Source organism: Onychostoma macrolepis, chromosome 07 (genome assembly GCF_012432095.1).
Source record: "Onychostoma macrolepis isolate SWU-2019 chromosome 07, ASM1243209v1, whole genome shotgun sequence".
NCBI classification, from domain to species: Eukaryota; Metazoa; Chordata; class Actinopteri; order Cypriniformes; family Cyprinidae; genus Onychostoma; species Onychostoma macrolepis.
The window spans coordinates 23,670,359-23,695,520 of record NC_081161.1 but is presented as its reverse complement, the minus strand read 5'-3'; the positions used below and the strand labels follow the sequence as shown (position 1 = coordinate 23,695,520).

The 25,162-nt window shown below is 37.1% G+C and overlaps 2 protein-coding genes across 3 annotated transcripts in view; one reads left to right on the top strand and one right to left on the bottom strand.

Annotated features, from left to right (window-relative positions):
* chpf2 (chondroitin polymerizing factor 2) overlaps positions 1-25,162 on the top strand; it is a 36,966-nt gene that overhangs the window by 2,135 nt on the left and 9,669 nt on the right. The gene's annotated exons all lie outside the window — the stretch shown is intronic.
* abcf2b (ATP-binding cassette, sub-family F (GCN20), member 2b) lies at positions 1,659-23,711 on the bottom strand. 2 transcript variants are annotated; one of them, XM_058783377.1, is made up of 15 exons: positions 23,555-23,711; positions 22,538-22,693; positions 22,259-22,471; positions 20,148-20,330; positions 19,766-19,937; positions 16,870-16,965; positions 16,552-16,654; positions 14,627-14,722; positions 10,059-10,178; positions 7,510-7,599; positions 6,738-6,848; positions 6,562-6,624; positions 2,646-2,774; positions 2,324-2,527; positions 1,659-2,208 (listed from the first exon to the last, which is right to left on the bottom strand). In XM_058783377.1, exons 2-15 carry the CDS (start codon positions 22,689-22,691, stop codon positions 2,092-2,094), a joined length of 1,851 nt encoding a protein of 616 aa, XP_058639360.1. In that variant the 5' UTR covers positions 22,692-22,693; positions 23,555-23,711; the 3' UTR covers positions 1,659-2,091. The 2 variants fall into 2 exon arrangements, with proteins under 2 accessions (XP_058639360.1, XP_058639361.1); XM_058783378.1 differs by having other exon boundaries at positions 22,568-22,693; positions 23,555-23,707.

The window sequence follows — 25,162 nt, the reverse complement described above, 5'->3', positions numbered from 1 at the left end:
TGCAAATGAAAGAGATAAGCATATTGTTTAAAAACTTTGGTAAGACACTTCCGTTTAATGAAATGATCTCTATATATTCACTATATATGTGACCCTGGACCACAAAACCAGTCTTAAGTCGCTGGGGTATATTTGTAGCAATAGCCCAAAATACACTGTATGGGTCAAAATTATCCATTTTTATTTTATGCCAAAAATCATTAGGATATTAAGTAAAGATCATGTTCCATGAAGGTATTTAGTGAATTTCCTACCGTAAATATATCAAAACTTAATTTTTGATTAGTAATATGCATAGCTAAGACTTTAAAGGTGATTTTCTCAGTTTTGATTGTTTTGCACCCTCAGATTCCAGATTTTCAAATAGTTGTATCTCGGCCAAATATTGTCCGATCCTAACAAACCATACATCAATGGATAGCTTATTTATGATGTAGAAATCTCAATTTTGAAAAATTGACACTTAAGACTGGTTTTGTGGTCCAGGGTCACATATTATCAAGCACAACGTATTTTGGTTTAGTTATTGTTTTTTATTGTATTGTATACCATCCTGTTCTTTCATCTTGAGCTTGTAAGGATAAAAATAATAAACATGTTTAGTGCTCTGAATTATGTTCATAATTTTTTAGAATGTTTATTTGAAAAATGTTGAAGTAAGGATCTTTCGCCAACAAGTAGAATTATATGGATTAGCATTATATTAGGTCCTGTGATGAATGACTCCTCCATCTGAACCGGGGCTTCATCAGTTGTTAATCCCCAGATGGCTAATTAAAACAGAAATCAAAGCTGTGTTTCGGCTTTAGAATGTGGTAAAAAGTTTAGAAAAATGGAACTGTATTCATTCAGACTGCAAACTCTTGGATCTAAGTTCACATATTTATTAATTGGACTGCCAACTGTGGATGTAGATACTGTAAGAGTATCAAAACTATACGTCTCATCTCAAATATCTGCAAGAGCAAGAGTGCAGATTGTATTCAACAGACTGAGTGCTATAGAAAGATAGAGACAAGAGGTGCAGATGTGCAACCACAAGACTGGAGACAGTTGTACATCTGCATGTTTACCTGACTAAACGGGGAGGATGTTCCTAGAAAAAGGGTCTTATCAGATTTAGCAAAGAAAATTGGTTGCACTTTATTTCACAGCGTCTTTGTTGCGGTGTAATTGTACTGAGAATTATTAATTAACGACACACACTTATTACGGGGTTAGAGTTGGGATTAGAGTTTTGTTTAGGATTATTGCATGTAATTATGCATAATTTACTCTTATTACTATAGTAAGTGCATGTAATGTGCAACAAGGACACTATAAAATAAAGAAAAAATTGTGTCCCCAAAGTGTAGCTGGGTTAGAAATACACACAGTGTGGGCCGGAACATTTTTCAACCACTGAAAGCTGCATGACTTGATATTGCTGTTCACTAGAACTGCTAAATGTAGCTCATTGTGAAACATGAACATGTTTTTGCATATTTGCACGTAGGCTACTGTGAGAAACTATTTCAAAACACAGTTTTGCCTAATGTGAGCTCATCTTGCACTAACAGTTAAATTAGGGTGTAACAAAGGTAAGTCCTCCAGCAGCACCCTTTGTTGTTCCAAGTGGATGTGTATTCACATGGATGCATTATTGACAGATCACACTGTTTAGTTTAAAATGGTATTTTATGTCTACATTCATTAATTTGGTATGAATACTTATGATTTGACGTGGGATATTCTGAAAATTGTTTTCTGCATACTTTGATGTTCTCTACTGTTCTACACCAACATAACTGAATCTATTTATTCCAATAAATCATTATTGCCTTTACAGTTTTAAATAAAACAGACGTGCTGATGCTGGGAAATCTGAGAGGTACATTAAGAGATATAAGATCAGGGAACGCTTTAGCGATTGCTCTTGAGGAAGTTGTCAACACTCCTAGATGACAGTACAATGGAATGCAATCCACATCAATAGTTGGAAAACTGGGGTTCATTGTGCAATTTAAAATTCCTTCAGTCATGCACATCTGGGAAATAGATGAGGGTAATCAATCCATGGTGGAAAAGTTTGTCTGTCCTGCTCATGGGTTTTTATATATCATGAGTCTGTTTGTCAATTTTTGATTTCAAGTGCTCCTTGTAAGCCAAAATGTCCCCGTTCCATTTGGTGATGGTCTGCTTTTCACACACCCAAATTTCCTGAGCCACCTAGAACGAGATGGAAAAGCCATCCATCACTCAATCCAGATCACAGACATCTAGTCAAATGTGAAAACAAATAAGACTCTAAGAACTGATATATTTACAAGCTTTGAAGATATACCTGCTGAATAAGTCTGAAGTCGTGGCTAACTAGCATCATTCCTCCCTCAAACTCATTGATGGCTTCAGCCAGAGCATCAATTGTCTCAATGTCCAAGTGATTAGTTGGCTCATCCAGAAACAGCATGTGCGGATTCTGCCATGCAAGCCAGGCGAAACACACCCGACACTTCTGGCCATCTGACAAGTTCCTGATGGGACTGACCTGTTAAAGGGGGATATGACAGTTAAAACAGAAAACAACCTAAGCAAGTACAGTAGTACGCTATATTGTCTGGCTTTCAAAATAATCCCTTACACATTAAACACAACCACACGCATACCTGCTGCTTCCCTGTCAGGCCGTAGCGTCCAATGATCTTCCTCATCTCCTCTTTCTCTTTGATTTCTGGGAAGCACTTCATCATGTACTCCAGAGGAGACAGGTCAAGCTCTAGCTGCTCAGTCAGGTGCTGCAGGACAAACACAAAAGCAATTACAAACAATTGGCAATAACTTAAATGAATCAAATTATGAAGAAACATGTAAATAATGTGACTCCAAGTTTAATGCCTCAGAACCGTAACAAACATACATCTCTCCGTCTATATACACTATGTGACTTTAAATGCAGACCTTGAGCCAAAAACTCATCACCAAACGCCAATGACATGTACACATGGGTACAGTCATTTAAGACACTTCCAAAACTGTTGCAACAGAGATTATGTTTCCATCTTTGTTGCCACAGTTTTGGAAGTGCCTTTTTCTGTTCTAAAGAAGGGGGTGTGTCAATACTTTTGTCCACATAGTGTATGTACAAGTCAGTGTTGTTTGGTGATGAGTTTTTGGCTCAAGGTCTGCATTTAAAGTCACACCAGAGGTCTTCAGCTGGGATTGGGACTTTACTTTCTGCAGACCAGTAAAGTTCTTCCACACTGACTGAATCAATCATTTCTTTTTGAACCTTGCCTTATACAGAGGCATTGTCATGTTAGAATAGAAAAGTGTCCTGTCCAAACTGTTGCTTTAAAATTAGAAGCACGCAATTCCCTAGAATATCATTATATGTTTAAACATTAAGATTTGTGCTCATGGAAATTACTAAAGTAGTCAAACCTATTAATTAGAAGGGGGTGTCCCAATACTTTTGGCAACATAGTATATATACAGGTGCTGGTCATATAATTAGAATATCATCAAAAAGTTTAATTATTTCACTAATTCCATTCAAAAAGTGAAACTTGTATATTATGTTCATTCATTACACACAGACTGATATATTTCAAATGTTTATTTCTTTTAATTTTGATGATTATAACTGACAACTAAGGAAAATCCCAAATTCAGTATCTCAGAAAATTTGAATATTACTTAAGACCAATACAAAGAAAGGATTTTTAGAAATCTTGGCCAACTGAAAAGTATGAACATGAAAAGTATGAGCATGTACAGCACTTAATACTTAGTTGGGGCTCCTTTTGCCTGAATTACTGCAGCAATGCGGCGTGGCATGGAGTCGATCAGTCTGTGGCACTGCTCAGGTGTTATGAGAGCCCAGGTTGCTCTGATAGTGGCCTTCAGCTCTTCTGCATTGTTGGGTCTGGCATGTCGCATCTTCCTCTTCACAATACCCCATAGATTTTCTTAAGGTCAGGTGAGTTTGCTGGCCAATTAAGAACAGGGATACCATGGTCCTTAAACCAGATACTGGTTGCTTTGGCACTGTGTGCAGGTGCCAAGTCCTGTTGGAAAATGAAATCTGCATCTCCATAAAGTTGGTCAGCAGCAGGAAGCATGAAGTGCTCTAAAACTTCCTGGTATACGGCTGCGTTGACCTTGGACCTCAGAAAACACAGTGGACCAACACCAGCAGATGACATGGCACCCCAAACCATCACTGACTGTGGAAACTTTACACTGGACCTCAAGAAACGTGGATTGTGTGCCTCTCTTCTCTTCCTCCAGACTCTGGGACCCTGATTTCCAAAGGAAATGCTAAATTTACTTTCATCAGAGAACATAACTTTGGACCACTCAGCAGCAGTCCAGTCCTTTTGTCTTTAGCCCAGGCGAGACGCTTGACGCTGTCTGTTGTTCAAGAGTGGCTTGACACAAGGAATGCGACAGCTGAAACCCATGTCTTGCATACGTCTGTGCGTAGTGGTTCTTGAAGCACTGACTCCAGCTGCAGTCCACTCTTTGTGAATCTCCCCCACATTTTTGAATGGGTTTTGTTTCACAATCCTCTCCAGGGTGCGGTTATCCCTATTGCTTGTACACTTTTTTCTACCACATCTTTTCCTTCCCTTCACCTCTCTATTAATGTGCTTGGACACAGAGCTCTGTGAACAGCCAGCCTCTTTTGCAATGACCTTTTGTGTCTTGCCCTCCTTGTGCAACGTGTCAATGGTCGTCTTTTGGACAACTGTCAAGTCAGCAGTCTTCTTGTGTAGCCTACAGAACTAGACTGAGAGACCATTTAAAGGCCTTTGCAGGTGTTTTGAGTTAATTAGCTGATTAGAGTGTGGCACCAGGTGTCTTCAATATTGAACCTTTTCACAATATTCTAATTTTCTGAGATACTGAATTTGGGATTTTCCTTAGTTGTCAGTTATAATCATCAAAATTAAAAGAAATAAACATTTGAAATATATCAGTCTGTGTGTAATGAATGAATATAATATACAAGTTTCACTTTTTGAATGTTCTAATTATATGATTATATGATAATTAAATATTCTAATTATATGACCAGCACCTGTATACAGGTGCATCTCAATAAATTAGAATGTTGTGGAAAAGTAAAAATTTATTTCAGTAATTCAACTCAAATTGTGAAACTTGTGTATTAAATGAATTCAATGCACACAGACTGAAGTAGTTTAAGTCTTTGGTTCTTTTAATTGTGATGATCTCAACAAATTAGAATATGGTGACATGCCAATCAGCTAATCAACTCAAAACACCTGCAAAGGTTTCCTGAGCCTTCAAAATGGTCTCTCAGTTTGGTTCACTAGGCTACACAATCATGAGGAAGACTGCTGATCTGACAGTTGTCCAGAAGACAATCATTGACACCCTTCACAAGGAGGGTAAGCCACGAACATTCATTGCCAAAGAAGCTGGCTGTTCACAGAGTGCTGTATCCAAGCATGTTAACAGAAAGTTGAGTGGAAGAAAAAGATGCACAACCAACCGAGAGAACCGCAGCCTTATGAGGATTGTCAAGCAAAATCGATTCAAGAATTTGGGTGAACTTCACAAGGAATGGACTGAGGCTGGGGTCAAGGCATCAAGAGCCACCACACACAGACGTGTCAAGGAATTTGGCTACAGTTGTCGTATTCCTCTTGTTAAGCCACTCCTGAACCACAGACAACGTCAGAGGCGTCTTACCTGGGCTAAAGAGAAGAACTGGACTGTTTCCCAGTGGTCCAAAGTCCTCTTTTCAGATGAGAGCAAGTTTTGTATTTCATTTGGAAACCAAGGTCCTAGGGTCTGGAGGAAGGGTGGAGAAGCTCAGAGCCCAAGTTGCTTGAAGTCCAGTGTTAAGTTTCCACAGTCTGTGATGATTTGGGGTGCAACGTCATCTGCTGGTGTTGGTCCATTGTGTTTTTTGAAAACCAAAGTCACTGCACCCGTTTACCAAGAAATTTTGGAGCACTTCATGCTTCCTTCTGCTGACCAGCTTTTTAAAGATGCTGATTTCATTTTCCAACAGGATTTGGCACCTGCCAAAATCACCAAAAGTTGGTTAAATGACCATGGTGTTGGTGTGCTTGACTGGCCAGCAAACTCACCAGACCTGAACCCCATAGAGAATCTATAGGGTATTGTCAAGAGGAAAATGAGAAACAAGAGACCAAAAAATTATTGAGTACATATACAGTAAATGAACTTACTTTCCAGAAGGCCAACAATTCACTAAAATTCACTGTTTTTTTTTTATTGGTCTTATGAAGTATTCTAATTTGTTGAGAATGTGAGCCGAAATCATCACAATTAAAAGAACCAAAGACTTCAACTACTTCAGTCTGTGTGCACTGAATTTATTTAATACACGAGTTTCACAATTTGAGTTGAATTACTGAAATAAATGAACTTTTCCATGACATTCTAATTTATTGAGATGCACCTGTATATGTATACATGCACACACACACACGTATATATAACATGACTGTTGTGAAAATGGATAGAATAACACAAGTAGCAAGACAACTAATCATCAGGACTGTATTTCTATGAAGACGGTACCTGGTGATACCTGCCAATCTTGACATGCGAGTGCTTTCTTATCATTCCATCTGTGGGGAGAAGCTATGAGAGACAAAAACACAGGCCAATGAATGTCAATGGCTTTAAAACGGAATCACTGTTCAGAACTTTGAAAGACCAAATCCAATCATATTAGCCTATTTTTCATAACTGACCTCTCCCATCAGTAGCTTGAGAAGTGTGGACTTGCCTGCCCCATTGGGACCCACAAGTGCAACTCTTGTGTCCAGGTCAATGCCAAACTCCAAATTCTTATAAACAAGATGCTGTAATAATAAATAATTAAATAAATAAAATAAAATAAAATGAAGAAAACAAATGATTTTATTAAATATTTGCTTTTACCACTTATATTTTCTACTGTGCTCACAAGACCTAACCACTCTAAAAATCTGTTCACACCAAGAACAATAACCATAACGATAACTATAAAGACAACTACACTGATGGAAAATAACATTCTGTTTATTATCAGCGCACTGCAGTTTTGTCGCCTGCCGCTTTAAATGCTTGATCTCTGTAAAGTCAAGTGGATTCTAATTGCCTGTCAATGTTTTTTATTTTTAACTGAAAAAATCGTTCTGAAAATGATTCAAAATGACATAATTCCTCTTATTATTATAGTATTGTTATAGCTGTTACTATTATATTATACTTGTGGCGTGGTGTTGACTAATCTTACAAAATTAAACTGATTATTAAAGCTTTATAGTTATCGTTATAGTTATCACGCTTTGTGAAAACGGCCCTCGATGCCTTGATGCTACAGTAAATCAGTGCATACCTAATTTAGACACACAATGTGACAACATATCACTGCATATGACAACACAAGAGAGCTGAAACAAAAATGAAATGTCCAAAACCAGACAGTGGTGCAAATGTGATATCTGCCGTGATAGGCCGTTTGAAAGGTTGTGGACTCACTGTGTCACTGGAGTATCTGAAGCTGACATTCTGCACCATGATGACAGGAGGGGGGATCTTCCCACAAGGAGGAAAATAAAATGACAAAGTCTAAAGGAGAAATGTGTGGTTAAAACTCTCTGATAACTTAATCCATGGTGGAAAATAATGATGATCTTTAACAGCAAAATCAGTGGCACTTAGAGCCCACCCTAAAATGAAAATTCTGTCATTAATTACTCACCCTCGTGTTGTTTCAAACTCGTTAGACCTTCGTTCATCTTCAGAACACAAATGAAGATTTTTTTGATGAAATTAAAGAGCATTTCCAGGCAAAAAAAAAAAGAGCACTAAAATACACTTTATTTTAGTGCACTTCCATAATGTACTTAAAGTGCTCTATTTTCACGCACTAAATTTTGAACTTAACATACAAAAAATTATTTAGTACTTAAGATAATCTTAAGACTCAACTGTGCTATTTTGAGACACCACGAAGAACTAAAATGTGCATTTAACAATATCGCTGCATTAAAAAAAAAAAAGTACACTTGCAGTACACTTGAACCCATCTTTCATACACTTTTATATACTCATCACACAGAAAACACAGACTTATGAGTTATTTAAAATATAAGAATAATATATACAAAATGAGTTTATAATGTATTGCCCACATATTTTAATACATTAAATAATTAATTTCAAATGTTTTGTAACCGTTAATATTCCCTTTATAGGATATACTTAACTACGTTAATGGCGTTTTTAAATAATACAATCAAGTACACTATTAGCACTTTTTTTCCACATTAAAAAAATATAGCAATTTAAGTACTTGGCTAAAAGTATATTTACTGTTAAATTGTGAATTTGAACATTTAATTAGAGTATTTATAGTTTATAACTTCTACCATTTTATTTAGCACAAAAAATAAGAATGTACAACAAATGTAATTGCTTGTAAGTATTTCTTAGTGCATTTAAGTATACTTTATTTTTAAAGGGTTCTGACCCTGCATAGACAGCAACGCAACTGAAACGGCCCAGAAAGGTAGTAAGGACATCTGTAAAATAGTCCATGTGATATCAGTGGTTCAACTGTACTGTTATGAAGCTACGAGAATACTTTTTGTGTGCAAAGAAAACAAAAATAATGACTTTATTCAACAATTTCTTGTCTTCCATGTCAGTCTCCGAAGGTATTACGGGTTTGGAACAACATGAGGGTGAGTAACATCATTTTTGGGTGAATTTTCCCTTTAAGATGTTTATAGTCACTACAGCAAATCAGCCGGACTCAGACTACAGGAGTTTTAGACCAATTTATCCCCAGAGATAAAATCTTGTTGAGGACCTCGGTTGGTTTCGATGTTCAGCCCAGATTATCTGGTAACATGATGCACCATTGTAGTGTGTACATTAGAGATGCGCGGATGAGTTCAAACGTCACCCGAATCCGCTGCTTCAAATAAATTATCCGCCCGCCACCCACCCGCACCTATATTTTTCTCTGATTTAGATAACCGACCCGACCCACACCCGATCATCACATTAAAATTATTCTAATTAGACTAATTCTTATTGTTGCACGATGATATGATGAATGGATGGTTCATTTTTAACAGCAGATTCAGTGATGTGAGAGCTGATCTGCGCATGACGTCTGCCGTGCGCTCCGACGCGGCCACCGGAGCTGATCACGGTCGCTCTAGTCAAGTAAATGCTTGTGTTTATACCCATAGATATGTATATACCAGCCACGCCGTGGCATGTTTCAGCATCCCAGAATCTCGTGGTCTCGCGAATCCAGTTGCTTCGCTCCTGGTGTGATTTGGCACCGCGTGAAGGACGGAACAAAACGTCGGAGGCGTAAGGGGTAACGATAACAGGCTAATACAATGATAATAGGCTGCTTTTAAATGAACAATTAATTAAAAAACAAAAGTTCAAAAACAAAATTAAATCTGTGTGTCTGTCTGCCTGATGAAAAAATGAATTTAAAACACGTTCATATTTTAGAGAATATTTGCATTACCAATGATTTATCTCATCCACCCGCGACCCACCCGCAATTAATTAGAATGTATTTTTTTATTACATGATCCACCCTACCCGTGGGCCCCGCGGATACAACCGCCATCCGTGCATCACTAGTGTACATGTTTAAGATTTGAGGGAAGAAAATTCTCCCTGTGTGTGCACCAACCAGATTTCATAATCGCTTAGGATTTTAAAACTTCTGTGGTCTGAGCCCTGCTTTAGTAAAACCAGCAACTTCCTGTTGAAGAAATTACAGACAACCATTGTAAAAGAAATATCTTAGATTAGCTCTACATTATTGGTGAAGAGTATTTTTTTAACCAAACCACCAAACCTGTGTCTATCTGTTTTTCTGGTTTACATGGTTCTCACTATTCACCTCTTTTGTCTCGGTCATGGCATTGGTCAATTGAACAAAGTGAGTTAGCAATCCTCAACTGATGCTTCATGATGATAACAGGTCTTGAGCAAGAGAACATGACATGCAGAAACATGTGAAACAATGAGTATTTGCCTGTGTGACAAACCTTGTCGTTCACCACACGAGCTGTTAGGCCGGAGGCCACCATTTTCTGCAGTGTTTTTTCTTTGCTCTGAGCCTGGCGAGCTAGCTTTGCAGAGCCGTGACCAAAACGGGCAATATAGTTCTACAGGAGATGAAGGGAATAATTATGACATTATTTTTGCAATGACATACATATGGTGAACAGCAGCAGTGCAGTACAAGAACTATAAAACAAAAATACAATTTAAAAAGAGTAGGAGTGCTCCGATCAGGAATTTTGAGGCCGATCACAGAAAGCAGTATCTGCCGATATGATCGCCGATACCAATCTTTTTAAAGCCTTCTTTTTATCATGTAGAATTATTTATAGTGATGATCCAATCAAGATTTTTTTATATTTATTTAGGGCCTCAATTTTATTTTTGAAAATGAATTGCCCTCTTATGGCGCTTTTCCACTGCATGGTACAGCACGGTACGGTTCACTTTTGGGGGGTTTTCCACTGGGTACAGTACCTGGTACTTTTTTCAGTACCACCTCGGTTGAGGTTCCAAGCAAACCGTACTGTTAACAAAACGTGACATTTTGCTGAGAAAATCGTCACTGCCTGAGTCATTGAACTTGCAACACGAGACACAACAAACCCACTGGATTTAAATCAGCACAGCCAGCGAAGGATCGAACGCAGCTGTTTTGAATAAGCGCATGTTTTTTAATAACCAAAAAATGTCTGTTTCGTTCTCTGTTGAGGAAGTACAGAAGTCCTTCTCATGATAGCCGAGGAGTGGATCCAGTGAGAGCTTGATGGAGCAATGCAGAATGAAAAAGTTTTTCAGGAGTAGAGGCGGCACAACTATAACGACATGTAAATAATCCCGCTCACTCGAAAGCGGTACTAACCTGCAGTGGAAATGCAAACAGAGCCAAACCAAGCCATGCCGTACTAAGCCGTGCTGAGCCGAGTCATACCATGCAGTGGAAAAGCGCCATTAGGTGACTCTTGTGAGGGGGGATTTTTTAATTTGAGGGGTGGAGGGGACACAAGCACAAGCCTGATTTCGTGAGCTGTATGTGAGGGGGCCTTTTACACCAGGTTCACACGCACTCTGTTTGCAGTGTGTATGCAGTCCATGTGCGGTACGTTAGCAGTGCTTTCACACAGGAGTCTGCAACCGATCTGTGGCTGTTTGTTTACTACAAACACAACATTTACCCATTATTTTGATTTCAAATCCAAACATTGTTACTTAAAATGCTTTTTCAGCATTGTGATTCTTTTTTATACAGTACACTAATACAATCTTTTATAGACGTGTTTAAACGCAATATATATAATAAACACATTATTCAATGCTTTTTACTTTTGCATTTACTTCTGGATTTATATATTAAGTTGCTCAAGCAAGTGGCAAAACATTTGAACTACTTTTCTTACATTATGACAAACATTCTAAATTAAAACTTACCATGGACAGACAGAAAGCTCTACTACCTTTTCTTTTTTTTGCATTTAAATCTTTATTACAAGCAATCCTGCAGTTCATAAAGGACTTTGTTTTCCTACCTCCACGAGTGCCATCTATTATTGCCTTTAGAGATGTTCCGATACCCTTTTTCCCTTCCCGATACCGATTCCGATACCTAGGCTCGGCCGATACCGAGTACTGATCCGATACTGTGTATCTGGTTATACAGCCATACTTACTAGCCCTGTATGAATTGATACAATTATTTTATGGTGCACTTCACCATAGATAGATAGTCTGGCGAGTAAACAAAAAATATAATATATAATGTTTGGAAAAAAGTACACTCTTAACATCAGTCAGTCAAGCATTATAAATATATTATTATAATCAAGTATTATTGATAGAACTTTAGCAATTAGAATTAAAACTTGGTAACCATGTATGAATGCATATCAGTCATTTTAACTGAACTTAGGACTGGTGGTGGTGCTTTTTTGGTCATTCAGTGTTTCTGTAAAAATGAGGAAAAACTATCAATAATACTGATAAGATAATAATAATAATCATACTATGAATTATATTAAGAACAATATAAACGCAGCTGCTGGATTCATGAATATTAATTACGTTGTCTGCATTGGCTCGAACTGATTTGCTGAAATTAAAACAGGAATGATAATAGGTGAGCGCCAGCCAATGAGATTGTCGTTTGCGCATTAGCTCCGCCTACTACCGGAGAACCCGGCAGTTAAACTGAAGAATTCCAAAGGAAGTTATTTTGACAGAAAAATACAACAAAGAATATAGTTTACATACCATGCAGAATTGACACGCTACATGTAAAAGACTCTCTCTCTCTCTGCGTGTGAGAAAAAAAGCAAAGCGACGGCGAGTTGTCCGCTTCACACTAGAGCTTATGGTACGTCAAATACAGGTGCGCTGCGCATTCATTCAGATGATCTGAAAAATATATCGCTTGACGGAGAGAGAAACTCTGAAGCGCTCAGTCAGAGTGTTCAGCGAGTTACAATATATCTGTGCTAAACTTTATCAGTCAGTGGCTAATATTAGACATCATTTAGTCGCCCAGGGTGAAGATTTAGTCGCATATGCAAGTGATTTACTGGCAATGTGCTTGCACGTTTGTACTTCTTCTTCGCTGCTCTATATAGTGGTTGCTTGTGGCAACACAGCACAGCTTCCTGTGTTTGCATTCTGAGCAGCGAAGAAGAATTGATTTCCTATTTGCAGCGTTAAGCAAAGCTAGCGCGCATAACTATAGGTCTTGTTTAAGAAAATGGTATCGGATCGGTACATGGGTTCAAGTACTCGCCGATACCGATGCCAGAATTTTTTGTGCTAGTATCGGAATCGGAACAACCCTAATTGCCTTGTTTATCTTTTTTCCTTTAAACTCCAGGGGAGAGTGCGAGCACTGAATGGTTTAAACACTGGCAAGAATTAAAAAGAAATGCAATTTATAAACTTTAGTGACGATGCAACACTGCCTCGATTGTGCAAGTAACAATTCCTGTGTCAACTGTGCAGCGTGGAGCTCACTTATAGTGCAGACGCGGTGTGATTTGAAGCCATTTGCGCATTTTGAGAGAGAAAGAGAGAGAGCACACAGTGATGCACTCACGCGGTTTGTGAAATTATGTCTCACAGAAAGTTTTCAAATTACTTTATAAGTTATTTAATAAAGAAAATATGAATTGTACCTCACCTTCAGCATTATAATTATTTCACCCGCATCGGACAGAGAATGAGACGGTGCCGCTGCATATCATGCCAAACCTCCCACGGCAGGCTTGAGATCAGGCTCCCATCAGCTTGAGATCAGTTTTTTGAGATCGGCCTTTTTAGAGACCGCCGATCAGGGGTTAAATTGGGATTTGTTATGTGGGGGGGCTCTATGGTATCGAGCTTATATATATATATATATATATAAGTAATTTAGCAGACACTTTTATCCAAAGCGACTTACAAATGAGGACAATGGAAATATATATGTATTGTGTGTGTGTGTGTGGTTTTTTTGCAAATATGATATTCTAATGCAATATTCTCTTCGGTTTTCTATCAGCTGTGACATAGGCTATAAGTCTGCATGTTTTTTTATATTTTATCCAAGGGCATTTTCCCACTAATCTCATTAACTTTCGTTTTAAATTCTTACATTTGATCTATAAATTCAATTATAATAATGTGATTGTTATTATCTATACGTTATCAAATTAAATCGTTTACACTGAAAAATACAACTACATTAAATTATGAGATTCTTTAAAAAAAAAAAAAAATTGAATATACAAACAAGAAATGATGGTGGAAATTATACTTTTCAACGAAATTAAAACGCCAGTAGTGAGCGTTTAATGTGTGAGTCATTGACTCGTTCATGCAAACGATTCATTCAAACGGCAGATTCATCAGATGTTCATGCATGAACTAATGAAACTTTGACTCAACCTATTCGTTCAAAACACTGAATCATTCAGCAATGAATCGGATGGTTGCTGTGAGATGCGCTGTGGTTCCGCCAAAAATGTAGCTAAGTGACCTTATATCATTGTATTTGCTCACTGAACTGTTTATAGAACTATTAAACAGTTGTAATGGTGAAAACGTTGAGTGATGTTGCCTAACTAACTGTAGGCTATTTTAAATATAAAAACTTTCCATTTTGAATTTTTACCTCAGTATGCTGAGTTTCTCAGTGTTGCACGTTTTGATTTCTCCTGGAGAGGCTGTGTGAACCTCGCCTCAGCAGCGCAACCTTCTACTGTCAATAGATGCATTATATACAGTAGCTATATCAACTATTCACCACTTACTCTAAATGCAGTACTGTCAGAATAATACTTGCGTTTTGGTGTTTACATGGTTATTTTTGGTTAGTGATGTTTTAATCATGTTACTTGTCTGGCATTAATGAAGCGTTAATGTCGAGCCCTGGAGTCTATGTGCCGGGGCTCAGCCCCGGACGGCCCTGGCCCAATTTAAACCCTGCCGCCGATCAAGCATCTCAAAGCGATTATCGGCTGATAGTGATTGGTAGCCGATCAATCGGAGTACCCCTAAAACAGAGCAATAAGGCCACAAGGCTACACTGTTTCACCTTCATATGAGCTATCTGGTCCTGCTCCCAGTTGTACCGCTTCATCTGGTTTTCCTCCAGCTCCTCCCTGGTCTTCACATACTGATCGAAGTTACCCTAAAAAACAAATTTTCATTACATACAGCATACACTAGAGGTCGACCGATTAATTGGTTTTGCCGATTAATTAATTAAATAATTAATCGGCACCGATAGTTGATTGCCGCAACTATCGTTATCTGCAAAAATCCATGCCGATAGTTTTCCAGTTTGCAACCATTGCTGGAGTGGCTGAGAAGGGTCCGCTGGCATTATACAGTACGAGAGCGGCCTCTAGAGGCGGAAATCACTGACAGCACGTGTTGTTTAGTTTGACACGTGACACTGCGTGCTGCACAGAGCGGGAAACTCCAGACGCGCATTTAAATACAGCCGACAGAAAATCCTGCCGCGGAACGGAGCGCCATTCACATAGTTATCTATTAAATTACATTATATTTGTCCCAAATCGTTGTGAATGTATATAATGACTTCACCCTAGGCTATAAATTATGTATTGTGCATTTTTCAGCAAAACGTTTGTCTTTCTGTGGCTCTAATAAAGTCTGTATGCTTCATATATAGAGCTGTAATAGATCGCAATTTCTCTTTCCACTTGCTCTGTTTTTTTAAACACCGAACTTCAAACTCATTTATGCCACATTGTTCATTCTTGAAGCAAATTTATGTCCGTTTGGGGATTAAATAAATTGTTTTAGACCGCCACTTGAATTGAACGCAATGGTGTGTGTGTGTGTGTGTGTGATACCTCTGAGATCTCCTAGACACAGCGCTGCGCTTTTGCCCAGTGTGTGACTAACATTTTTTTTTTTAATTAGATAATTATCAAGTGTTATAAAAAAAAAGAAGCATAAGTGTGTGAGTACACATACAATATCCATATGCATGTAATTTTAATGCTATGGCCTTGTGTAGATATTTAAAGATGGCCATCTTTAAGCATGATTGTTGAAATTAAATGGTAATACTTAACAATAAGAGTCCATTCGTAGCATTAATGAAAACTGTAGAAGTATTGTTCCTTGTTAGAGTGTGTTCATTTCAACATTCACTATTAGCATTATTAGCAAGAAGTTTCTTCTTTTAACATTAGCAAACTATGAAATAAGTTTAATGATCAATATAGTAAATAATATTAATATTTTTATTAATTTACAATATATGGTTCAGTACTATTACTGCTTTTTTTTTTTTTTTTTTAAATAGTAAAGCACTAGCTTTCTTTCAGTATACATTTTGAAAACTATCGGTTGATTAATTGGTATCGGCCAGTGTGGTCCAACCTAGATATAGGTATCGGTAAAATCCACTATCGGTTGACCTCTAGCATACACTGTTACCACTCTCATACCTTTGTTACTTTTAATAAATGTGATGAGTGTGCTAATAAACCAGACTCAGGATCAGCAACAGTTCATAATTAGTAACAGTAATAAAAGCATCATATTTCATGCCTTTTAAGGCTAGACCAGGAAGAGCACAAGAGGAGCCTCAGGATCAGGTCTCCTATTAAAGGCAATAGTACAGATTTTTTGAGGATAACAAAGCTTTTGCATTCAACTTCTGTGAGTTGGATACACTTGCACATTTTCAAAAAAGCTATGACATTACACATCATACCTCTGTCATAATTTTTTATCATCACCCTCATGTCGCTCCAAACCCATATGACTTTTGGAACATAAAAGAAGATATTTATATTTCCATTGTATCGAAAAAAACAAAAACAAAACAGAGACGTAAAGATCATACTGGTTTGGAGCAACATGAAGGAAAGTAAAGGATTTTTGGGTGAACTAACCCTCAATGCTTTCAACAGATTCTCTGCCAATTATATTGTAGGCAGCAAAAAAAACAAAACATGAACATTGTGCTACAGCACTCACAGTGTAGTACTTGAGCTTCCTCTGGTGGAGATGAATGATGTTCGTGCAGACACCATTGAGAAAGTCTTGAGAATGTGAGATGAGTACAAGAATTCGCTTAAAACTGAAAAAATAAAATAAAATGTTAACTATGAGAATCGTTCTGACAATTCCTTGTTTTAAAAAATGTATTGTTTGTCAACTTAAACTACAATTCTTACGCATTTGTGTTACATGAAACTCTTTGACATTTAGTTTTGTCTCTGTGCACGACAATTTCCATCTCATTTGATTACTGGTGTACTAGAAAATCTAATAAACACTGAAGACAGTGCTCACGACTTGAGTTCTTCTTCCAGCCACACACAGGCATCCAAATCCAGGTGGTTAGTAGGTTCATCTAACAACAACATGAAGGGCTTTATGAACAGGGCTCTGAAAGAGGGAAATTAGAAAAAGGAAATATTAAGAAAATGTATTATTTAGTTTGTATTAAATTGATAAATTGTAACTTTTGGTCTCATTCATTATGAGAGGATAACCAATAAAATCCACAAAATGAGTGGTATTATAACATACAGGTGCTGGTCATATAATTAGAATATCATCAAAAAGTTGATTTATTTCACTAATTCCATTCAGAAAGTGAAACTTGTATATTATATTCATTCATTACACACAGACTGATATTTTTCAAATGTTTATTTCTTTTCATTTTGATGATTAGAGCTTACAGCTCATGAAAGTCAAAAATCAGTATCTCAAAATATTAGAATATTTACATTTGAGTTTGAAAAAATGACCATCCCTACAGTATAAATTCTGGGTCTCTCTTGTTCTTTGAAACCACAATAATGGGGAAGACTGCTGACTTGGCAATGATCCAGAAGACGAACATTGACACCCTCCACAAAGAGGGTAAGTCACAGAAGGTCATTACTGAAAGGTGTGGCTGTTTACAGAGTGCTGTATCAAAGCATATTAAATGCAAAGTTGACTGGAAGGAAGAATTTGGGTAGGAAAAGGTGCACAAGCAACAGGGATGACCGCAAGCTTGAGAATACGGTCAAGCAAAGCCGTTTCAAACACTTGTGAGAGCTTCACAAGGAGTGGACTGAAGCTGGAGTCAGTGCATCAAGAGTCACCACGCTCAGACGTCTTCAGGAAAAGGGCTACCAAGCCACTTCTGAACCAGAGACAACGTCAGAAGCATCTGAACTGGGCTGTGGAGAAAAAGAACTGGACTGTTGCTCAGTGGTCCAAAGTCCTCTTTTCAGATGAAAGTAAATTTTACATTTCATTTGGAAATCAAGGTCCCAGAGTCTGAAGGAAGAGTGGAGAGGCACAGGATCCATATTGCTTGAAGTCCAGTGTGAAGTTTCCACAGTCAGTGATGATTTGGGCTGCCATGTCATGTGCTGGTGTTGGTCCACTGTGTTTTCTGAAGTCCACAGTCAACGCAGCCATCTACCAGGAGATTTTAGAGCACTTCATGCTTCCTTCTGTTGACAAGCTTTATGGAGAGGCTGATTTAATTTTCCAGCAGGACTTGGCACCTGCCCACACTGCCAAAGGTACCAAAAGCTGGTTCAATGACCATAGTGTTACTGTGCTTGATTGGCCAGCAAACTCGCCTGACCTGAACCCCATAGAGAATCTATGGGGTATTGTGAAGAGGAAGATGAGAGACACCAGACCCAACAATGCAGATGAGCTGAAGGCCACTATCAGACAGTGGCGAGGCCGTGGCCCACCCAATGAGAAGTTGGTACTTTTCCAAATGAATGATATTTATTAAACGATAATAATAATAAACGTATAGTTTCCCTATAACTTAATATATTTACTTTAAAATATATTTAACGTAAGTTTTCTTCCTATAGGTGCATAGCATACCCTTGTCAAAAATGATGATTCGTCAGTGACGATTCAGTTAGTCCCACCCACATTTATGTTTACGACGTAAGAACATAGTAAAATGCGCACATTTTAAAATAATGTTGAATTTGAAAATAGTGAAAGAAACCTCAATCAGTCTTTAAAAATATTGGATATCCCAAATGAAAATTAAGTCTTAGCACTGAATCCAGACCGCCTACAAATGAAACCAGACCACCGGGTGATGGATTTAGATTGGAAACTTATGAGTGTGTTTAAAGCATCATATTAGCAACGTGTTTAAATCGCTAAATAGATGCGTCCTTTGTAGAAAGAAACACATAAACGTTGTGATACACACTCTTCTCCACAACAAACTGCATATTTGCAGCTGTGCACATTTCTGCGGTATTCGTTTACTCTCCTTTGAACGCGAACTGACAGAGACTGATTATAAGATTATTCATGGCTCCGTCGTCTCAGACTAAGGTAATGCTTTACAATAAACTTAGGTTAGGTAATGCATTAACTAACATTAACAATGAGAAATACATTTGTTACAGTATTAATTCATTTTTAAGGTTAGTTAATAAAAATAGGCTACAACTTTTTGTTAGCTCAGGTACGAATGTTAACAGATAAATTTTAATTTTAATAATTATTAGAAAATGTTGAAATTAAAATTAATGTTAATTAATGCTTTAGAAGTGTTGTGCATTGAACATTTGCGCTGTATTTTCTGTTGGCAATTATGCAGTTTTCTTACACGCACCTTGCCCACCTGGTTTTATGTCCGCCCACCCACTTAAACATTTCTGGCCTCGCCCCTGCTATCAGAGCAACCTGGGCTCTCATAACACCTGAGCAGTGCCACAGACTGTTCGACTCCATGCCACGCCGCATTGCTGCAGTAATTCAGGCAAAAGGAGCCCCAACTAAGTATTGAGTGCTGTACATGCTCATACTTTTCATTTTCATACTTTTCAGTTGGCCAAGATTTCTAAAAATCCTTTCTTTGTATTGGTCTTAAGTAATATTCTAATATTTTGAGATACTGATTTTTGACTTTCATGAGCTGTAAGCTCTAATCATCAAAATTAAAAGAAATAAACATTTGAAATATATCAGTCTGTGTGTAATGAATGAATATAATATACAAGTTTCACTTTTTGAATGGAATTAGTGAAATAAATCAACTTTTTGATGATATTCTAATTATATGACCAGCACCTGTATATATATAAAAGGAACTATGAAAATGTTAATGTTTGAATTTTTTTAAACATAATTAACAACAAGTAAATAATACATATTTTGTACTGACACAGAATAAACATTTAAAATGTCATTTTCAAACCTGGCAAGGGACACACGCATTCTCCAGCCTCCACTGAAATCTTTCAGGTTTTTTTGCTGCATAGCAGGTGTAAAACCAAGTCCAAAGAGGATTCGTGAGGCTCGAACTTCAGCTTTGTCTGCATCCAACTCTTCCAAACGCTCATAAATCTCCATCAGCTTCTCACACTCTGCTGCAGTAAAGAGAAAAAATGGGACATGTTGTACTTGATTAAGTGCTGTGCTACTTGTTATATCAAATTTACATTTGATTAATAGCATTAATAGCACATTAATAGCATTTTATAGTATGTGTAACCAACAATAAGAGAAGAATTATCAGGTTTGTCAACTTGCAGATCAGCATAGCAAAAACCTGATGCATGTGTGTGTATGTAACTCACAGTCCTCATGAGCCAATCGCTCAGCCTCCTTCTCTAGTTTTATCCTCTCTTCATCAACTTCCATTACACACTGCAGCGCTGTCTTCTCACTAGGGGCCATCTCTCGTGTCAGGTGGTAGATGTCTATGTGTTCTGGGATGGGAACTTCTCGATGCCCAATGGCAGATAGGAGCATGGACTTGCCTACAAAAGTGTTCAAGAATATTTTCATTCATGGACCCGCCTAACCTCTCATCATACAATCCCATTTCCTTCACTCCAAGTTTTGTAAAATGCAATAAAAACAATAATCTGTGATTTGTTAATTCTTTTTAACCTTTTTAATTGACAAAGAAACTACAAAGAAAAAGACTGAATGTTTTCACTGGCCTAATTGTCTTTTGTTTATATAATATAAACAAATTTTTATTATATCGGCAGCAAAAAAATCCAAAAAAATTGGAACAGAGGCAAAATAAAAGTGAAAGTAAAAAAAAAGCACCACCAAAGACAATCCAAGATGGGTTGTGGCTTATGATTTTGCGCTGAATTTAATGTGAGAATTGTCAAACTGTTAAAAAATAACATTTCTTTTACCATCTACCATACTGTACAAACTGTTGTCACTTTACACAGTCTGTTGCTGTATCAAGAAATGCAACTTGAAACATGGGTGACTTGCACATGTGTGAAGGTACCACTGAGGCTGAGGTATATATTGTGATTGTACAGAGACATATGCTACCATCAAAATTATGTCTTTTCCTGGGAAAAGAGCAAGGCAATGCCAGGCCTCATTTTACTTGTGCAACAACATTGTGGTTTCGTAGACATATGTTGAGATCACAATACAATTTATGTCGATAATGATGATAAGCTTTGGACATTTTTACTCGATATGGATTATCTAACAGGAGAAATAAATGTGACAACAGCAAGTCAGTGCTCGTCGCTGATAGGCTATTTTACTAGTAGTAAAATAGTCTGCATGTTCCGTGTCTCTCTGTAAAAATGAATGGCATGGTTTTGTCTGATACACAAACTCCAACACTCGCTGTGATTTCAGTGTCTACATCTCAAAACATGAGGACATGAACACATGATCCAAAAACCTTCATGACAACTTGTCAAAATAAAAGCCGGTTTAACTTGAAGAAATTATGACAGAAATATACTGTATTACTATAGTATACTAAAATGTAACTCAAGTAATAATAATAATATTTTTAAGGAATATAATACAACAAAAGTATTTTTCATTAATTTGTATTAATTAATATTTCATTTATAATAATTTATTAGTTGTAATTAATTGTTTTCATTTCATTACATTTTAAAAGACTGATTAAATTATTAAAGTTCTATTAATTCATTTAATTTAATTAATTCACCATTTTATTCCATATAATTCACAGAGTTTAGGGAAAATAAAACAGATTTCATGGGACCCTTAACTAAAAGGTAGCTCTGAGGAGTTTAATTAAGAGCCAACCAATTATCTTTGCATTCATTCTTAAGGTCTAACAAACATGTGGAAAGCATTTCCTTCCCTGTTAACAGTAAATTAATATTGTGATAAATATCAATATTGTATCATATGGAGAAAAAAAATTTGGTTTTTGGCCATATTGCCCAGCCCTATGAAAAGAAGAATAAGATGACCACGCTGGCCATGGCTGTTGAGCAGGTGAAGTCTTGAATTGGTCAAAAATTCCTCTTGCAAAACAGCTGTATTTAGTATCCTCAATTCAGAAACAATTAAAAAGTGTGATTAAAAGGGAAGGTGATGTAACACCTCTGTCCCAACATTTTTGGAGTGCGTTGCAGTCATGAAAAATCCAAATTCGTTTATATTTACAAAATATTAAGTTGATGTTACATTTGAAATCTTTTCTCTAAACCTGTCAGTTAAATAAAGGTTAAACAAAATTAACAAATTACAGATACTGTTTTTATTGCATTTTACAAAATAAATAAGTAATCTGAAAATGGTTTTAATTATTCACAAGATTTTTATGCTAATTAATAGGTTATTGTAAATACCACAAATAATATGAACTTTTAGACTCAAATCTTGATGAAGCTTGAGAAGTAATGGATGTATCAGCCCCAATGTCACTTAACATCCATACCTGTGCCATTGAGGCCAATGAGACCGTAGCGCCGGCCAGAGTTGAGCTCCAGGCTTGTGTCGCTCAGTAACTCTTGGCCATGAAAGGTTAGTGACAGACTGCTGATGTGAACATCAGTGCTGTTGGGGTGGGAGGCCAAGACGCCCGTCACCGCCCGCGCCTCCATCTTACGCATCTCAAACTCATCCAGCTCCTTAGTCAGAGCAGCAACATCTAAAGGGAAAAGTGAAAGATTAAAATAAATTAAAGGTGAAACAGGCATGATTTTAATAAACACACCTCCATTTGTCTCCCCATTAGTTACTGCACCATTCACTTGGCCATCTTGAAGCTCTCCTTCTCCGTTCACGTCATCATGCTTTTTCACACGCTGCCGAGCTTTGGCAGCCTCTTTCTTCTTTGCAGCCTTCTTCTTCGCAAGATCTGACGGCATGGCTGTGGAGTACAGTAATCTGTGATGCCACATCTAACATGATAATATTTTCATACTCTCATGAACTCATAAATTACTGTTCCACTATACACGGATAAATCTGTCATTAAGCTGACCTCACTTTATCGGACCTAAATCAACAGCAAAGATCATTATAAGCAATGGTTTGTGAAATTACATAAGGACATTCTTCACAGATAACTGTTTCTTCCATTACTCCATTCTACTGCATTGCATAACCACTCAAATACTGCTCGCTCTGTCGCTGCTGTTGATACATGATCTTAAACCGTGGCAGTGTATGAAAATGAATCATGTACATGTGAAGTGAGTGTCACTACAGCTTAACTTTAACATGTCACACCGCTATTCATCCAAGACAGGCTAAGCTAACTACTAAAAGAACAACGTGTACCAACAAAGCTTTTGTAGAAAGCGCGATGTCATCTATGCATTATATAATGACATAAAATAAACAGCCTCGCAGTTTTAATAACCCAAATTAAACTCATATCTCTCTTATGGCAGAACACCGGCATAATAATGGCCTTGTTAGCTAACTATAGCGCTTTACTGACATCTCTATTTTGGAGTTTAAAGTTTTGTATATGTATAAAAATATATAAATTGACAGTCGTGTATGGCTTAATTTGTATCAGGGTTACACCTGGCACCGGTGACAGATTGAAGTGACAGCTTGAGGCGATCAGGGCCCTGCGTTCAGCTCAGATACAAACTGTACACGCCGGATATTACCTCACTTACAGTATATTTATGTCTCACGTACAATGTAAACGTAACGGTAGTTTCAAGGAAACACTGACAAGCTGAAACAGAGTAAAATAGGTGCAGAATAGACATACCTTTCTGAGAGGATCAAACACGCGCCAGGCAGCAGCGGCGGCGGCGGCGGCTCGCGCACACTCAGCGCGCACTGACCGTATTTGGTGAAGAGCAGATCACCGCCTGCTGGTCAGATGAGCCAAGCTTCACATGCTGACCAATGCATGGTGTAACTGCGTAGTAATAAAAACTGCTTATCGTGTACTGAATGACATCAGGAAAAGATAAGGATTTTACTAGGAGTACGGCAGTGGTAGAAGTCTTAATTGATAAATATGCAACAACACAGCAAACAGTAGCTACTCGTGGACAATGCATTTTAAAACTGAGCAATACACTGAATTTTTTTTTTTTTTAAGGTAAGTGGTCGCAAACAATTTATTTTAGCTACATTTAAAGAAATAAATAAAAATGTTGAAAGTTAGTCAACTAAATTTGTTTATTTAAATGTAGCTAAAATAAGTTGTTTGCCACCACTTACCTTAAAAAAAATTGAGTAAATTCAATGAATCATTTTTTTCAGTGTATGTAGTAGCCTACCAAACATTGCAATAGTATAAAACTATAATAATAAAGGGTTTCATGTGCATACAGGGATGTAGAAGAATTACAATACTTGAATCGACCCCAAAATAAATATTTTGTCAATCTTTAATCACCTAACCAGCTTTTTTTCTTTCTTTTGTGAAACAAAAATGAGATGAAAGCGAAAATGACAGTCTCATTCACCATTCAATTTAATTATATCTTTTGAGTAAATGATGACCGAATTAAAACTATCCCCTTTAAGCAGACTTTTTAAATCTATTTGAGACCTTTTGAAACTAGAGTAGGCCTAAAAGCAGACAAAAACACATATTATATATATATAAGGCCTCTAGCTTGCGCTGTTCTTTTTCTGTTCTATCTGTTTTCTTTTTATTTATTATATAATTTAAAAACAAACAAACCTTGCTACATTTACTGCATAAAGCTAACTGAGACGTGTAATAGCAGTTGCATACCATTGCTCTTTTGCTGATTTTGATTGCTTCCATTGTACTCATTTGTAAGTCGCTTTGGATAAAAGCGTCTGCTAAATGACTAAATGTATTACATCAATTAAGATATTTTGTATTGCATCATGACTTCACTTGTTTTATTGTATCTCATTCATCTTTGTGAAGAGGAGAGAGGTCTCATTATTGCTCACATCAAAGTCTTTTACCTAAAGCAATTTGTTGAAATACATTGCTAAAGGCAGATGAACTTGATTCAGAAGTAAACTGTCAATGGGCCATGAAGCCATCCTTAAAGCAATACAACTATGCCAAACAACTAGGATTTTTGGTAACAGGAAATTGGTTTCAGTCTAGCATCTTAGATCCTTATACATTACTACGAAAGAATCTAGAACACATTATACACACACACACACACACACACATCAGAGATGCAAACAGGTAAGGGGGGGGGGAGAACATTGCGTGGATCGGGGAATGCTCCACACGGAATTTCTTTTAAAGATATTTGCTTTACATGCTCATTTGTAGTTACTTTAAGGTATTTTTTAAAATATATATTTTTTAATCACCTTACATGTCCAAAACTGTAATCTCTCTCTCTCTCTCTCTCTCTCTCACACACAC

Excerpts from the sequence above, each read along its gene's own strand:
- abcf2b (XM_058783377.1), bottom strand. The coding sequence starts at position 22,691 with ATGCCGTCAGATCTTGCGAAGAAGAAGGCTGCAAAGAAGAAAGAGGCT. Across the intron at positions 7,600-10,058 it reads CTCGTGTGGTGAACGACAAG|ACTTTGTCATTTTATTTTCC; the intron begins GTTTGTCACACA and ends TTTCTCCTTTAG. Across the intron at positions 2,528-2,645 it reads GCCTGACAGGGAAGCAGCAG|GTCAGTCCCATCAGGAACTT; the intron begins GTATGCGTGTGG and ends CCCCTTTAACAG.